The sequence below is a fragment of the Barbus barbus genome (assembly GCF_936440315.1).
Source record: "Barbus barbus genome assembly, chromosome: 2".
NCBI lineage: Eukaryota > Metazoa > Chordata > Actinopteri > Cypriniformes > Cyprinidae > Barbus > Barbus barbus.
The window spans coordinates 23,885,414-23,903,107 of record NC_136730.1 but is presented as its reverse complement, the minus strand read 5'-3'; the positions used below and the strand labels follow the sequence as shown (position 1 = coordinate 23,903,107).

The window sequence follows — 17,694 nt, the reverse complement described above, 5'->3', positions numbered from 1 at the left end:
CTTGTTCATCAACAAAACTTCATATGAAGTGTGTCCAGGTCCTCCACATATTTAAAGATGAATAAACCGACATCCCTTGATTCATTAGGTATTTTTATATTTATTATTTTACAAAAATAACTAAATACATTTTTATACAAAAAATATGTTCTATAAGAGATATGTTTCAACTATCATAAATGAACAACTGAATGATCAGATAAACAGTTCTTGAAATGCAGTACACATACATACATAAACTACACAGAGAGATTCCTTGCCTTGTTAGATTATTCACAGAAACATGACACGGACTTCCAAGCCTTGTTCAGCAACACAATTTGATATGAATGTGTCCAGCTCCTCCAGATACTCAAACAATCAGAATACTGTATTGTACAGGTGTGCTATATACAAATTATGCAAGGGAATGTGGATAGATGTATGATATATTAAATCAAAAACATATGTATAATAAATATAAGTATGGATAATTTGGTATTGCACATGTTTTATTGCACAGTGGGGAGAACATTTAACTGTTTGTGAGGTAGATATGGCCTGAGAGAAGAAACTGTTCCTGTGTCTGGACGTTCTGGTGCTCAGAGCTCTGTAGCGTCGACCAGACGGTAACAGTTCAAAGAGGGAGTGTGCTGGATGTGAGGGGTCCAGAGTGATTTTACCAGCCCTTTTGCTCACTCTGGATAAGTACAGTTCTTGGAGAGTGTGAATGTGAATGTCCCACTTCAGGTCCTGAGAGATGAATAAAAAGACATCTCTTGCTTCATCCGATTCGACCCCAGGTAGTCTTTGATGGCATTTTGTTGATTTTTACCATCCATCTGGAGTTAAGCAGGCCCTTTCACCTCCCCACAGAATAACTCACGGTGACTCTGTATCCAGCACAACACTCTTACAAACTTCCACTTTATGTCTTCTTGGCACTCCTGTTAAAAATACAGAATACATGTGTGTTGGTCCACTAAATATTTGTCATACTAAATAGTATTTACCTCATCATTTTGCATACAAGAATATTTATGATTTTAAACCACAAAAATCAATCACTACAGTATCTAGAGAAATGCTCCCACCATTCCTCCAGACCTTTCTTTACTGGTGAAACTGCAGCAGGAACACCTCATCCCGGCAGAACTGCTCTGCATCAGGCTAGGAACAAAAATGTGTAGAATGTTGTAAAACATGACAAAGATTGACAATCATTATGTGATCTTTCCATTCATATAGAATAATACAAAGATAATATGTCACAAACACAGAGTTATCCTGAAATTCATAGTGAAATTATGTGGTTGCTCAACCAAGTTACTGTGATCTGTGTATATCATTAAAAATATCATCTGTATGTGAGTGAGTGTTTTTGTGTGTGTGTGTGTGGGGGGGGGGGGGAAGTACATATCTGTGAGTGGGTGAGATGAGTGTTATAAAAAAATTGCACATTAACTCAACATTATATGTTGTAAGAATCAGTGCACTAATAAATATATAGTGCACTGTTTTTTTGTGACATAAAATGAACTAACTGAATGTGCAATTTTTTTAATAACCCTTTTTTTATAATAGCTAAATAGCACTCTTACCTGCTCATATACACACTCTATCCCTCTCACATATGTATTCATCTCTCCCCACACACATGATATTTTAATGACACTGATCACAGTGCCCTTTCACAGTATCTTGGTTGAGGAACCACATCATTTCACTTCTTGCTGGATAACACACACAAACACGCACACACAAACACGCACACACACAAACAAACACGCATATATATATATATATATATATGTTAGTGATATCTAAGTAATAACGTGCCTGTGTACAGTAAAACACATAAGCATGCATGGGGAAGTCGTGGCCTAATGGTTAGAGAGTCGGACTTGTAATCCGAAGGTTGCGGGTTCGAGTCTCCGGCCGGCAGGAATTGTAGGTGGGGGGAGTGAATGTCCAGCGCTCTCTCCACCCTCAATACCACGACTGAGGTGCCCTTGAGCAAGGCACCGAACCCCCAACTGCTCCCCGGGCGCTGCAGCATAAATGGCTGCCCACTGCTCCGGGTGTGTGTTCACGGTGTGTGTGTGTTCACTGCTGTGTGTGTGCACGTTGGATGGGTTAAATTCAGAGCACGAATTCCGAGTATGGGTCACCATATTTGGCTGAATGTCACTTCACTCACTTATATGCTGAACTGTTGTTTACATATGCACACAAACATTCAAGTTGTCAACGTTTTAAGTCTTCCTAAAGACAAAAGATGTTTTTTTTTTTTTACTTACCAACACAGCAAACTTCTTTTGCTTCGGTTTGCAAACAATTAGGCTTATCTTCTTGTCGATGCTTTTTCCTGGTGCAAAATAATAGGTATGTGACGTATTTGGACACAGGCGTGGCTTGTGACGTCACGCTTGGATGTGGGCGGGCTTGGATGTCCACCGCAGGCTGCAGCGAGACGCTCTTCAATCACACACCCTACATAAAAAAGAGGTATTAGACAGGGTTGTCCTATTTCTCTGTATCTTTTCCTGCTTGTAACAGTTATTATCTATGCATGTTAAAAAAAGTATTCTTAAAGGTATCTCAATTGCAAATAGAGAAATTATTATAAGCCAGTTAGCCGATGACACAACCCTTTTTTAAAAAAAAATAGTGACCAAATTCCAATTGCAGTTAATGTTATTAATAAGTTTTCTTGTGCCTCTGGTCTCTATCTTAATATCAGTAAGTGTGAGCTAATGGCTGTTAAAGACTGTGATTTAACAAGTATTAGTAACATTCCTGTCAAGGATAGTGTTACATACATGGCTATTATTATTGTTAAAGACCAGCTGAAAAGATGTTCTCTGAATTTTAACCCCATAATAGATAAAACCAAAAAAAAATTCAACTTCTGGCTTCAAAGAGATCTCTCCTTACGAAGGCTGAAGGTATAGCCCGACTAACATATGCCTCCTTATCTTTGTTTCTTGATAACCTTACTAGTAAAAAATCGAACACACTATGTTAAAAAGACTGTAATTATGAATACATATGAGAATGGTGGACTTGATTTCTTAGATTTCACCACAATGAACCATACCTTTAAGATTAATTGGATTACTTGAAAAACCCCACTTCTGTCTGGAATTGTATTCCTCACTATGCTTTTTCAAATATTGGTGGTCTTAGTTTTGTTTTGTTGTGTACTTATAATATAGATAAAATTCCAGCTAAGTTATCTGCTTTCCACAAACAAGTGCTCCTATCTCGGTCATTAATATACAAGCACAATTTTTCTCCGCATCGCTATTTCATCTGGAATAACAGAAACATTCTTTATAAACACAAATCTCTTTTTTTAAAGAACTGGTTTGACAGTGTTATTAAATTGGTTAGTCAGTTATATAACGAAGGAACACTCTTTTCTTATGATGAATTCCTTTCTTATTATAAAATACCAGTCACTCAAAAAGAATTTGCAATGGTTTTTGGTTCAATTCCCTCTGGTACACAAATGCTATTTAGAGGTATTGATAAAGACCATTCTCCCGGTTCAGTGTCTTTTGATGTTACTAAATCTTATGTTAGTAACATTTGTTTTTCATCATACCTCAAGAGTAATAATAGAGCTATTCGTACTCTTTTCCAAAGAGAAATTGTTACTGTACCTTATATTTTGTCTCACTGGGTCTCCTTATTAAATGGAAAATTGATTTGCTGGAGGAAAGTGTGGTTGTTACCACAAATATATCATCTTAGAAACAAGGTTAAAGAAGTTTCTTATAAACATATTCACAGATTTTATCCAGCAAATCATTATTTACAAACATTTAAAAAAGGAATAAATGTAAATTGTACTTTTTGTAATGAATATGAGGAAACTGCCTTGCACTTATTTTGGCACTGTACATACTCAGTTACACCATGGTGTAAGGTCCAAAAGTTTATTAGTGAGAATATTCAGTGTTTAAAACCTTTTTCTCTCTTATGGGAAAATGTACTTTTTGGCTTTACTGACTATCCTGATCAAGAGGAACAGTACTTTTACTTAATTAATTTACTTGTTCTGTTGACCAAATTTCACATTCATAAGTGTAAATTTACCAATAAAAAACCCAATTTTATGGTTTTGTTAACTGAAATATGTATTTATATTGACAGTATCAGAGACTCTGTGAATAAGAAAGCTGTAAGAACTTTGAAAGTTTGTGAATTTTACCATTTATTTATTTGATTTTATATATACGTGTATGTATGTTTTTTTTTTATTATTTTTTTAAGTTTAATACTTTCCTCCCCCTGGCAACTGTTTTGTTTGTCGTAATTTGTCTTTCTATGTTTTTCTTTTCCTTTTTTTATTATTTTGTTTCTTGATAACATGTTGTATGTTATAGTTCTTTGAATAAAAAAAAAAAACACACCCTACATAAACCATGGACTTCCTCTCCCTCCCTGCCGAGTATTGTAATGCGTATATCACTCTCCTAGCGATAGCTACTCTATGGAGCCCAATTAGTTGTCATAGTCTTGCCTCTTGTGTGTTTTCTAGTGTTTTGATTCTTCCCGTGTTTCCTGGATTAACCCTTTGCCTTGCTATTCGGACTCTGTTTGCACCTCTCTTGGACTACTGCTCGTGTACCTGGATTATCTCTCTGCATTGCTCTGTTGGATATTGTTCGCCGATCGTCGACCCACGCTAGGATTACTCTTTGTCTTGCCTGTGATGTTCCTGTTTGCCATTGCATGAACTTTGCTTGTTTTGTGACCTCGCCTTTGAATAAAGCCTTGCAAATAGATCCGCACGTCTCACGTCTTGTTCCCCCCATTACAATTACATTGCAAATTGAATTTAGCTACACATATGCTTCCATACTCTGGTGACATCTGCAATTGTTTCTCGGTCACGACATCTGGTCACAATAGATGTCGATTCGTTGTAAAGTTAATAGGATTGTTGACAGCTAGTCACGCCTCCAGTGTTCACGAGAGGAGGAGGAATTTACTCGATGTGCGTTATCCACAACAAAAATGGCGAGGACTATGTATTAATGGTTTTATTTGATAATTTTAGACACCTTTATCCGCTTTATAACCTAATCCGTATTTGTAACAACGTGTAGTCGGACGTTACTCACAAGGTAGCCTAAATGATCCGTGGTCTAGTGCGGAGATGAAACGGCTGCAGATTTTTATATCTTTATAAATTATTACGTCTATATAAATAAGATGGCCATGTTGTTTGGCCCATTCTAGTCTAATCCATGCTCTCAGCTAATCAGACAGCAATAAAACTGTTATAACGGATGGATTGCCTTGTTTGTTCAGTTTTGTCTTCTGTGGAACAGTATTTGGCGAGGAGGCTCGGGTTCGATACTATTTGGTTCTGTTATCTTCAGACCACAGTTGGAGTAATTCAGCTGCTTGGAGGCCCTATTTATGGAAGGTAAGCAGTCAGAACTCATCTGTGTGTGGAAATAGGATAAATGTGTGTAATTATGCGTGCCTATTAGAATGACTCATTTATTTAATGTCTTACTTCAGTTATAGACTTACTGTTTTTTATTCACATGTCTGTCTTGTGTCTGTTTTCAGGTTTGCAGATGTGTTTGGAGCACGTGCAGCTCTCTCTGTGTCTTGCTTGGCGTCAGTGGTTTATTTCCTACTGTTGGCGGTGGCAGACAACACTTTTATGCTTTTTGTGCATAAACTGCCTGCTGTTTTCATGCATGCACTGCCAGGTAACACCTGTTCATACATTCTTACATATATGTAACTTAATCAAACAATATACATCAAACATATCAGTGCATTTGTATTTGTGTGTATAGGAGCTCAAATGGTGGTTGCAGATCTGTCAGAGAATGAGAAGCGAGCAGATGCTCTTGGCAAACTTGGCCTCTGCTTTGGCATTGGCATGATTGCTGGATCATCACTGGGTGGGACCCTCAGCACACGCTTTGGGTAGGACACACTACACCACCTGCACTGCGCTGCCATTACTCCAGTCTGCAGTCACTCATGAACCCCAGAAATCACTCTAATATTCTTATTTAGCCCTCAAGAAACATTAAACAATGATACAGTTTCACATGAAAACAGTAATAATTTTTTTTTCAGGATTATTTGATGAATACAAATTCAAAAGAAACTTTGAGTACTAAACTCTGGAAAAACTGAATTGTTCTGACAAAATCTAATCATATTGTGTATCACATGAAGATTAAATGAAAGCAGCTCTGATCCAGTAAAACAGGATTTAAGGGCTAGTGGTTATGTGTTTTTGTGTGGTGTAACAAGGTCAATAGTCAGGAAGGAAGAGGACGATGTCGGTGTGGCTGAGACTGATGTATTTATTCACCGGTTCGTACAAAACAAAAGACGCGCTATCAGCGCTCAAAATAACACACTGCCCAGTGCCCACGCAGTATCAAACGGGCTCTCCTGAGCAATCACGGGGTTCCCACAGCACAGTCTCCAGCCACCAGTCCGCCGTCAGTCTCTGTCCCCTCTGTCCTTTTCCAGGTCCTTTTATGCGGTCTCCCCGCGCCACTTTACTGTAACAAGACACAGGTGTTTGTCATTTCCCTTGACCCACTTACTCACCGCTCGTCTCTCAGCTCTCTCTCCTGCTGCAGACCTCGCTGAATCACGCCCCCCTCGCCACATCAAATTCCGTGTTTAATCTGGGGGAGATCACAAGACTGATGCAATTTCCAGGTGTTGCAAAGACTTTCACAGTGAAGATTATTTCTGGATTGCCAGCAGGTGAGCAATTTAACTATTAACATTTGTGACTTTAAACGTACTGAAATACTCATAAATTGGAAGTGTACTTAAAATGGGCATTAAATGAAAATTCACTATTTATTTCTAAATGCATTTTATTCATCTTATTGTGAACAATTAGTTATGCATACAATATGTTTTTTTAAAAGGACCTTTTTAAACTGTTAGTTTTTTTAATTAAAATGTCAAAACTGTCAAATCTTTCAGTGAAACGGCAGACTTCTCTCGAGTGATGTATGCTGGACTTAACATATAATTTAGTCATTTAGTTATCTTGCATTCATACGTACAGTTGGGGGAAAAATTATTTGATCCCCTGCTGATTTTGTACGTTTGCCCACTGACAAAGAAATGATCAGTCTATAATTTTGATGGTAGGTTTATTTGAGCTGTGAGAGAGAATAACAACAAAAAATTCTGAAAAACATATTTCAAAAAAGTTATAAATTGATTTGCATTTTTATGAGTCAAATAAGTATTTGATCCCCTATCAATCAGCAAGATTGATGTCCACAGAAGATTGATGTCCACCTGTCCACAGAAGTAATCAATCAATCAGATGCCAAACTCTTCACCATGGCCAAGACCAAAGAGCTGTCCAAGGATGTCAGGGGGAAGATTGTAGACCCACACAAGTGAAGTGAAGTGAAGTGACATTCAGCCAAGGCTGGAATGGGCTACAAGACCATCCCCAAGCAGCTTGGTGAGAAGGTGACAACAGTTGGTGCGATTATACGCGAATGGAAGAAACACAAAATAACTGTCAAGCTCCCTCGGACTGGGGCTTCATGCAAGATCTCACTTCGTGGAGTTTCAATGAGAACGGTGAGGAATCAGCCCAGAACTACATGGGAGGACCTTGTCAATGATCTCAAGGGAGCTGAGACCAGTCACCAAAAAAACTATTGGTAACACACTACGCCATGAAGGACTGAAATCCTGCAGTGCCCGCAAGGTCCCCCTGCTCAAGAATGCACATGTACAGGCCCGTCTGAAGTTTGCCAGTGAACATCTGAATGATTCAGAGAAGAACTGGGTGAAAGTGCTGTGGTCAGATGAGACCAAAATCGAGCTCTTTGGCATCAACTCAACTTGCCATGTTTGGTGGAGGAGGAATGCTGCCTATGACCCCAAGAACACCATCCCCTCCGTCAAAAACATGGAGGTGGAAACATTATGCTTTGGGGGTGTTTTTCTGCTAAGGGAACAGGACAACTGCACCGCATCAAATGATTCAGAGAAGAAATCAGAAAACATCATCGGACGGGGCCGTGTACCATCAGGGGTAGGGCACTGAAGCTAGCCATGGCATTGAAAATGGGTCGTGGATGGGTATTTCGGCATGACAATGACCCAAAACAGAAGGCCAAGGCAACAAAGGAGTGGCTCAAGAAGAAGGTCCTGGAGTGGCCTAGCCAGTATCCAGACTTTAATTCCCCAGAATATCTGTGGAGGTAGCTGAAAGTTCGAGTTGCCAAACTTCAGCCTCGAAACCTTAATGACTTGGAGAGGATCTGCAAAGAGAAATGGGACAAAATTGCCAACAAGGGTTTTACCACCAAGTACTAAGTCATGTTTTGCAAAGGGGTCAAATACTTATTTGACTCATTAAAATGCAAATCAATTTATAACTTTTTTTTAAATGCATTTTTTTGTTGTTATTCTGTTTCTCATTGTTCAAATAAACCTACCATTAAAATTATAGACTGATCATTTCTTTGTCAGTGAGCAAACGTACAAAATCAGCAGGGGATCAAAAAAAAATTCCCCACTGTATATGCCTCCATCCAATTAAATAATCGATGAACAGAGCCCCCACATTTGACAATCTGTTTTCTCAATGTACAGAATAAAATTTGACTTTAAATGTTGCCTTGTATTTTGTTTCACATATTTTTATTTGTTGTTTTTATTGTATTTAGGTATATTTCAAGTTATGTTCTCCATCATTGCCATAAACTTCTTCCAACTGAAAGCAGAGCAGAATGGCTATCTGATGGCTTACTTTGGCATAGTACAAATGGTATAAACACATGCACACTTCTTATCAATCTCATGCTATATAAGTAGGTTTGGACTGAAGCACTGCTGTGCTGAGGCAATAAGTGACACTGGTGTCTTGTTGTTTAAGGTGATACAAGGTGCTGTAATTGGGCGTCTTACGTCTAGATTTTCAGAGTCTTCCTTACTGCTGCTCTCTGTTGGGATATCCAGTTTAGTGGGCCTTGCACAGGTAAGCTGACATTGCAAACAATTTCGTTTTTTGTTTCAAATTAGTTTCATAACAGTTGTGTCAGTTAAACATGGAAGCTGGATTATGTAACTGGTCTCACGGTGTGTATGTTAAATATATGTGTGTTTTTCAGGCTATGATGGCCAACATGTTTCATTTTTGTTTAATTGTAATACCGATGATGTTTTCTCTAAGTGTCTTCAATGTCATCACAGACAGCATGTTGACCAAGAGTGTGTCTCCATCTGACACCGGTAATCCACAAACACACATGCTAGACTGAACAAGATGCCCTTGTGAATGAATACAATACATACATACGCATATACATATGTTTTCCATGCAAATGTTTTCATAATGCACTAAATGTAAAAAATTGTTTGTGTGGTGTGTTCAGGAACCATGCTGGGCCTGTGTGCGTCGGTGCAGTCTCTTTTACGAACTGTTGGCCCAACCAGTGGAGGATTCCTCTATGAGACATATGGTGTGCCATCCTTCGGATACATCCAGTGTTTCATTAATGCTGCTGTCTTTAGCTTTCTGCTAACCACTGGAGGGCGCTCACAGCCAAACAGGCCATAAAAATTGTGAAAGTTGTTGTTTATCACTGTCCTGTTCATGGCCACATTGTGTGAGAGAGTTTACAACAAACCATGGGCATTTAATTTACCTCCTCACACACTGGGGATGATCTCTTTTGTTAATACCACAGACATTCTAAATATCTTATGTTAGTGTCACTTTATTTCTCAAGTTAGCTCAGTATCGTTTTTATGAAGTTTATTATCTTAAAAATAAGCTGGCATGTAAATGTCTAGGTCAGTACAAAGAAAGAAGTGCAGTATGCTTTTATCTGTGTGGCATTATACTGTAGTTTTAACAATCCCATATTATACAGTAATTATTCATTATAATGATGTTGCAAGTAGTTTGTCATGAATCTGGTCCATGCTCTCCCTGTCAACCACCACTAGAGGTCACCCGTTCACCACAGTGACTTTTACACTCACAGCACATTGGACTCCATTTCCCACAATCCATTGCACAGATCACAGCTGTCACCATTCACACATCACACACACCTGATCACCATTTTCCAATCACCACCACACACCATATAAGCCTGGGACTTGCTCTTGCTCAGGGCCGAGTATTGTTAGCATTTATCACTCCCCAAGCGATAGCAACTTTACAGATCCATAGCCATTGTCTTAGCCTTAGTCTTGCCTTGTTTTCCTGCCGTGTCTGACCCTGCCCGTGTTTACTGGATTTACCCTTAGCCTCTGCCGTTTGGATTCTGTTCGCTCCCCGTTTGGACTTATTGCTCTCGTCTCTGGATTATCTCTCTGCCTTGCCCCTTTGGATACTGTTCGCTGATCGTCGACCCACGCCTGTTTACTGACCACTCTTCTGTCTTGCCCTTGCCATACCTGTTTGCCACTGTCTGACCCTGCCTGTTTCTGACCATGTTCTATAATAAAGCCTTGCATATGTATCCGCACGTCTCACGTCTCGTCAGCTCCGTAACAGAATACTCGGCCAAACAAGGATCCAGCAGCTTTTCTAAAGAACCCTGGGCAGGTATGGATCTATTTGACCAGCTGCTCAACCTTCGACAAGGGAATTCACCCATCGAGGAGTATGTCTCACAATTCTGTGAGTTATCAAACGGGAGCCCGTTTGACGAGACCGTTTTAAAACACATTTTCCTCCTCGGTATAAATGAGGCCATTAAGTCTTGGCTACCTGAGGGAAAATTTAACTGCAGCCTGAAGGATTACATGGACTATGCTTCACTGTGTGCTCAATCTTCGTTCACTGTGGGTATCGTGGAAGAGGAATGCAACACCTCGTCTGTGACTAAAATGGAGGCCGCAGCAGAGCCCATTTACAAAATGGCAGCCACAGTTGATCGTCACGAGTCAAGCCAAGCCACAGTTGATCGTCACGAGTCACACCACGACTCAGCTCCTCAGCCAGAGTCTGCTCACGTCAAGCCAGAGTCTGCTCACGTCAAGCCAGAGTCTGCTCACGTCAAGCCAGAGTCTGCTCACGTCAAGCCAGAGTCTGCTCACGTCTCCGCTGTCAAGCCAGAGTCACACCACGTCACAGTGCTCCAGCCAGAGTCTGTCACATCCAAGGATTTAAGGTCAGTCCTTCAAGTTCCCTGTCTGATATCCAGTGTGATGGACCCAGCACTGATGTCAGTGCGAGTAGCTGGCATTCCCAGGGCCTCAACCCTGTCTGTTACAGAGACTGTTCCCCTGACCTCAGTACTTCCCGTTATGGCGGTTGCCATTTTGAGTGTGTGGGCTGCACACTGTGCTCCTGAGGCCTCTCCTGTCCACGAGTCTGCTCCAGTGCCTCCAGAGGTGGCGGCTTCCGCTGCAGAACCTCCCGAAGTGGTGGCACCCGTCCCTGAACTCGCTGTCTGCCCTGTCACGGCCACGGAGGCCGTTCCTGAACTTACGGTCTGCCCTGTCATGGCCACGGAGGCCGTTCTTGAACTCACTGTCTGCCCCGTCACGGCCATGGAGGCCGTTCCTGAACTCACTGTCTGCCCTGTCACGGCCATGGAGGCCGTTCCTGAACTCACTGTCTGCCCTGTCACGGCCATGGAGGCCGTTCCTGAACTCACTGTCTGCCCTGTCACGGCCATGGAGACCGTTTCTGAACTCACTGTCTGTCCTGTCACGGCCGAAGAGGCCGTCTGTGAGCTCTCGCCCTGTCCTGTCACGGCTAAAGAGGCCGTCTGTGAGCTCTCGCCCTGTCCTGTCATGGCTAAAGAGGCCGTCTGTGAGCTCTCGCCCTGTCCTGTCACGGCTAAAGAGGCCGTCTGTGAGCTCTCGCCCTGTCCTGTCACGGATAAAGAGGCCGTCTGTGAGCTCTCGCCCTGTCCTGCCACAGCCATAGAGACCGTCCGTGAACTCTCGACCTGCTCGGTCACGGCTCCTGTGACCATGGGGACTCTCTCTGTGGTGTCTGTCTCTGTTCTCCCCAGATCCCTGATCCTGTCATGGCTTCCTGACCAGTCCGCTCTGCCGTGGAGATACTCTGCCCTGTCTACGCCACACTGGTGGGCTCCGGCTCCGTCTACTCCGCCGTGGTGGTCAGTTGTCTGGCTCTGGGGGTCTCCTGCTCCACCCAGGTGGGCTCTGGTCCCGTCCTGCCCTGCAACGAAGACTCTCCCAGTGTTGTCTGTCTCTGCTCTCTCTGTGTTGTCTGTCCTTGTTCTCCCCAGATCCCAGTCTCTGTCATGGGTTCCTGCCCTGTCTGCCTCCCTGTGGTGGTCTTCTGCTCGGGTCTGGTGGTCTTCTGCTCGGGTCTGGTGGTCGTCTGCTCCACCGTGCTGGTCTTCTGCTCGGGTTTGGTGGTCTTCTGCTCGGGTCTGGTGGGCTCCTGGTCCGTCTGCTCCGCCCTGGTGGGCTCTTGCTCTGTCCTGGTCTCCGGTTCCGGCTGGATGTCTTGCTCTGCCCCAATCCCCGGTCTTCCCACTTCCTCAAGGACCTGGCCCTCCGTCCCTCCCCCTGTTCCGCCTCCGCTCCACCGCCCTCCTGGATTGTGTAGGAGCGTCTGGAAGCCGCTCCTTGGGGGGGGGGCTATGTCATGAATCTGGTCCATGCTCTCCCTGTCAACCACCACTAGAGGTCACCCGTTCACCACAGTGACTTTTACACTCACAGCACATTGGACTCCATTTCCCACAATCCATTGCACAGATCACAGCTGTCACCATTCACACATCACACACACCTGATCACCATTTTCCAATCACCACCACACACCATATAAGCCTGGGACTTGCTCTTGCTCAGGGCCGAGTATTGTTAGCATTTATCCCTCCCCAAGCGATAGCAACTTTACAGAGCCATAGCCATTGTCTTAGCCTTAGTCTTGCCTTGTTTTCCTGCCGTGTCTGACCCTGCCCGTGTTTACTGGATTTACCCTTAGCCTCTGCCGTTTGGATTCTGTTCGCTCCCCGTTTGGACTTATTGCTCTCGTCTCTGGATTATCTCTCTGCCTTGCCCCTTTGGATACTGTTCGCTGATCGTCGACCCACGCCTGTTTACTGACCACTCTTCTGTCTTGCCCTTGCCATACCTGTTTGCCACTGTCTGACCCTGCCTGTTTCTGACCATGCTCTATAATAAAGCCTTGCATATGGATCCGCACGTCTCACGTCTCGTCAGCCCCGTAACATAGTTAGAGGTCATGAAAAAGAACAAACTTAAAAATCCATAATTTTGTATCTGAAACTCCTTAAATGAATATAAAGTAATATCTGTTATTTAATTTTTTTTCTCCATGTCTATTTTTGTTTGTCTGAACTCCAACTCTGGCTAAGTTCTTCAAAGTCCCCCAAACTGTGATATTAAATGTGCTCATTTTATTTTGTGACACCGTTCTAATGCTAGACAGCACCCCTTTTCATATCTTTAGTGAAATCTGTCCACTCTTTTCCATGTTTAGCTTCACAGCACATGTGAATTAGTCCAGCTGCACATTATGTTCCTGTCACTGATACCAAGAATGTTCTTTATTAGGCAGAAGTTAAACAGAATGCACCTCAGTTACCATTCACTTTTGTTGCTTTTTTTTCTTATAAAGTCAATGACGACCTCCAATTCTCCAATTCTCCAATTCCAATTCAAAGTGCCTATCTTCTCTTGTTCCACAGGAAAAAAACCACAACAAAAAAAACATGAAAGTAAACGGTTTTGAGGATGAGTAATGACGACAGAATTATTTATTTATTTAGGAGAACGAATCGTTTAAAACCTTCATTAACTATTTCTCAGGACTCATCAGCACTTGGATCAAAATGATTTTCATTTTCACTATATCATGAAAAAGATAAATAGAAAATAGAAATATATTTCTTCTTGCAACGGAGCCCCCAGTTCTCTCGCTCTCCCTGTAGTTGTGGGTACGCGTTATTGCTGGTCATTAGCATATATATATAATAGCATATATTATGCTAATGACGGGCGAGAGCGAGACTGGCGTCCTCAGCACGTCCTGAGATGCGCGCGAGGAGCAGCTGCAGTCAGACGGGAATATGCGTCGGTAGTGCCCATCGGTGGAAGACAGAGAGGAGAATCTCATTCCATTTCAAGTGATTCGCATGAGTCACGGATGGATCCTATTTTAACTCCCGGAAAGAAACTTTTTTTACTCTATTTATTATTCTTTATCCTAATATATCAAGGTAAGCAGCATGACGATGGACTTATGTGTTCTACTCCGATTAACTGATCATTATATAGAGTACAAATGCATTTAGATAATTAAATTGTATAATTAAGATATTACTGTCAAGGAAAAAGTTGTGTTGCACTAGCCTACATAATAATTTTTTTTGGAGGGGGGGGGGGGGGGGGTAACGATAATGGTCTATATGCCAAATTTCTTACCTGAAATTTAAGAAATTTCGGTGAGTAGAAAGATGTTTTGTTAATCTTTTTTTTTCTCTTAATTTCTATTTTAAGAAAAAAAATCGCTTAAGATAAAAACATTATTAAAGTATTAAAAATCTTACATCAAATATATAATTATGTAGGCCTAAGTTTTATATTTTAAAATATATAATTATAGTTATTATTATTATATGAATAGTCCAAGCGTTTATTACATTTTTGATACAGAAAAGTCTTATAGCCTATACGTGAAAAAAAAAACTAGTAATGAACGAATAGTGCAGCACTAATGTGATTGTAATTTGTTTATTTTCAGCACATATCACGTGGTGCACTGAAAGTCTGAATTTAACACACCAGCATGATTTTGAAAAGTGAGTATTACTATTTACAAGGCTATGTGCCTATCCGATGTGCGTCATGCAATTTATTTTTTCATGTAGGCCTATTATTATTTATTTTTTATAAAGGACTTTTTTTAAATAATCTACACCTGTTTGCTGGTAATGGTAAAAATTATTTGCACATTTTAAGCATCTTTAAAATATTGCGCTAATTTTACGCATGTTTGATGAAATCACATGAAAGGTCTTGAGGTCTGTAACAGTTGTGAAACAGGCTGACAAGGCTCAGTCGAAACGCCTGTGAGTCTCTGGCTTTTCTGTCTAACACAAGTGCTGATTAGCTGTGTGTGAGGAACAAACCGCTCCTTGTTCTCTGTGTGTCCCAGCAGCAGCGAAAGCAGCAGGATAATGCTGGAGAAATGGGATCCCGCTTCCCAAACGGAGCAGGTAGGAGAGCTGAAGCGATGCATTGAGAGAGCGCACAGGAAACCTGCGCTAAATGCAATGCCATGAGGTTAAATGCATAACATTACAGAAAAACAAGGTGTTTGCAAATCATCTTGATCTACTTTATCATCTTGATCTATGATAAAAGAGAGCTTGAAGGTCGAGTTTGTTAAAAAAAAAAAAGTTATGGTGAGAATGACCTGCCTGAATGAATTAGGATCTAGTTAAAGTGGAATATGTGAGATATTGAACAACAAAATTTGAAAATTTCTCCCCTTGCTCAGTGAATTTTTCAAGGGCCTATGATTTGAACAACAGTGGCATCAGTCTTTATTACCACCGATTCATTGATGCCATGTGTTCAATAATTGAAGAAGAAAAGGGAGGGGCAAATTCTGTACGGATTTGTGAGCCTGACCCCCTAATTAAGACTTGAATCCCTGGGTTATGGAGGGCCAGAATGTAAGCGTATATAGCTACGTTTCATTTCTACAGGGGTTTCAAGCGTTTTAGTAGTCATAAATGTTAGAATGGCTACACATTTGTCAGGGTACGTTTTATTAGTAAGAAAACTAAAGTGCTCAAGCACTTTGCGTTTGACATTGACAAAAAAGAAATAGCTAGGCCTACTGTCATACTGTTTCTATTATAGATTATATTATATATTATCAATAGGCTAACATAAAATTTGTGTTTTTGGTTTGTTTGTTTGTTTGTTTTAAAAGAATTTTGCATTTGGTTAATTGTGTCAGGTGCACAAGGTGAACACGACAGATTGTGCCCTGTGAAATTCCTAGCAAATTTTCTTTTAAAAGAAGCTGACCCCTCCTGAAATTCATTGTTTAATTCGCACACTGAAAACACATCCCCCAGTGCTGGCTTTGTTGAGCTCTTTGGGACAAAAGCCGTCATTTCGGAGGCAGTAAAGCGGTTTCAGGTGTCCGCTGGGCGCTCAGGATTGGTAAAGCTGTTCCCCAGAGCCGCTATTTACTGAGACACACTGGCCCCGTTCATTTTGTCAGAAAACATCTCCCTTGCAGCCTCGTAAGCTACATAAAATTATTGAACTCTCAGATATCAGGTGTGATGGGGAAAAGGGGGCAGAATAGAGACGGTTTCGGTCAGATAAGAAAATGATTTAGTTCTGAAGTGAAGTGAATCGCTAATCGCTCTCATGTACCCCCTCCGGCGGTAATAATAAACTCTTATCCATACTATGCGCAGCACATGTTTCCAGGTTCTGTACAAGTGAACAATGATTTATTATTAGATGAAGACTTTGATTGGAATTTCAGATTTGCCCTGTGGCGTCCGGCTTCTGGGTCTCTGGATAAATTAGTTCATGGCGGTCTTAATTAATCTGATAGCCTATATGAGAACAAATTAAGGTAGTTGAAGGATAGACTTTGCATTTTTCACCTAGTCAACTAATTAAAATGAACAGTTAGAATTACATAAGCCTGTAACACAAAATTCTCATTGCCTTTGTATTTGATCTTAAAGTTAGGCCTATGTCTTTTTGAAAATCCAGATAGAGATTTGTTACCCATTCTCAATGGGAAAGTGCCCAAGCAACATTGCTCCAAAAAAGTTTCCCGGCAAAATTGCTCAAAAATTTTCCCCATATATTATCAGCCTAAGAATCTTTCCTGCATTAAGGCGCTCCAGCAGAATCTTATAGTCTGCTGGTGTTCACACTAATGTAGTAATTGTTATAGAAATCTTCATAGTTGTCCTTCTTGTGAACAGACTTTAATACAGGGGTCTTTCAAGGTCCCCTTGGTGGGTAGAGCTACAGACCAGGGCCCCCCTGTTACATATTGTAAAAAACATTGTATGTATACTACAATATTAATATTCTTACATATTTTATGAACATTTCAATAATCATTTTTAATGAGTCATACACATTTAATTGCACTTAATGCATTTGTAATGCATTTGAATGTAATTCATTACTATGAATATTTAGCTGAACTTCAGCTTTGCTTGACAATAACTTTTCAGTAATTGACAAACTCCCTGGACAGCCCTATGTGTTAACTTAATTTTAAAAATTATTTTCCCTTAAAGAGATCCTTAGAGAGCAACACATCATCAACAGATCAAACAGAAGCACAGAAGCCATCACCCCGCAGAGCCACTGGTAAGAACTGAGCTGAATGTTACAATAATTCAGGTGCTCTCTGTGTGTATATTTTGGGTCTTTGTGCACACTCCCCCTGTTGAGCAAAGCTCTGTGTTTTTCTTTTTTTTTTTTGTCCTGCATATTTTGTTGTTGATACTTGCACATATGTTTAGGGCTTCATCTGTAAGGAACTGTTTGTTGATTGTGTGTGTTAATGTGGGTTTACAAGAATTTGCTTGTGATACTGTCTTTATTTGTGCATTGCACTATATAGTAATAATTATATCATATTAATAATTACTACGTGTGCAAGCTTGTGATGCATAAACTTAATTGATTATCTCCAAACAATAAGAGTTA

General features: G+C 40.9%; 2 protein-coding genes across 2 annotated transcripts in view; both read left to right on the top strand.

The window, feature by feature from the left end:
* Window positions 1-5,282: 5,282 nt before the first annotated feature.
* On the top strand, window positions 5,283-9,580 carry LOC306881343 (solute carrier family 22 member 18-like; the record flags this gene model as incomplete). Its single annotated transcript, XM_079435398.1, has 9 exons — window positions 5,283-5,422; window positions 5,572-5,717; window positions 5,808-5,940; window positions 6,277-6,325; window positions 6,597-6,744; window positions 8,688-8,788; window positions 8,897-8,998; window positions 9,132-9,252; window positions 9,396-9,580. The coding sequence occupies 9 exons, from the start codon at window positions 5,283-5,285 to the stop codon at window positions 9,578-9,580; spliced, it is 1,125 nt and encodes a 374-aa protein (XP_079291524.1).
* Window positions 9,581-10,581: 1,001 nt separating this feature from the next.
* Window positions 10,582-17,694, top strand: part of LOC306881337 (otogelin-like) — a gene marked incomplete at both ends in the record, with an annotated part of 50,870 nt that continues 43,757 nt past the window's right edge. Inside the window, 4 exons of the mRNA XM_079435382.1 lie at window positions 10,582-10,912; window positions 14,732-14,789; window positions 15,152-15,206; window positions 17,280-17,352. Coding sequence (XP_079291508.1) covers window positions 10,582-10,912; window positions 14,732-14,789; window positions 15,152-15,206; window positions 17,280-17,352 — 517 coding nt within the window. The remainder of the gene's footprint in view (window positions 10,913-14,731; window positions 14,790-15,151; window positions 15,207-17,279; window positions 17,353-17,694) is intronic.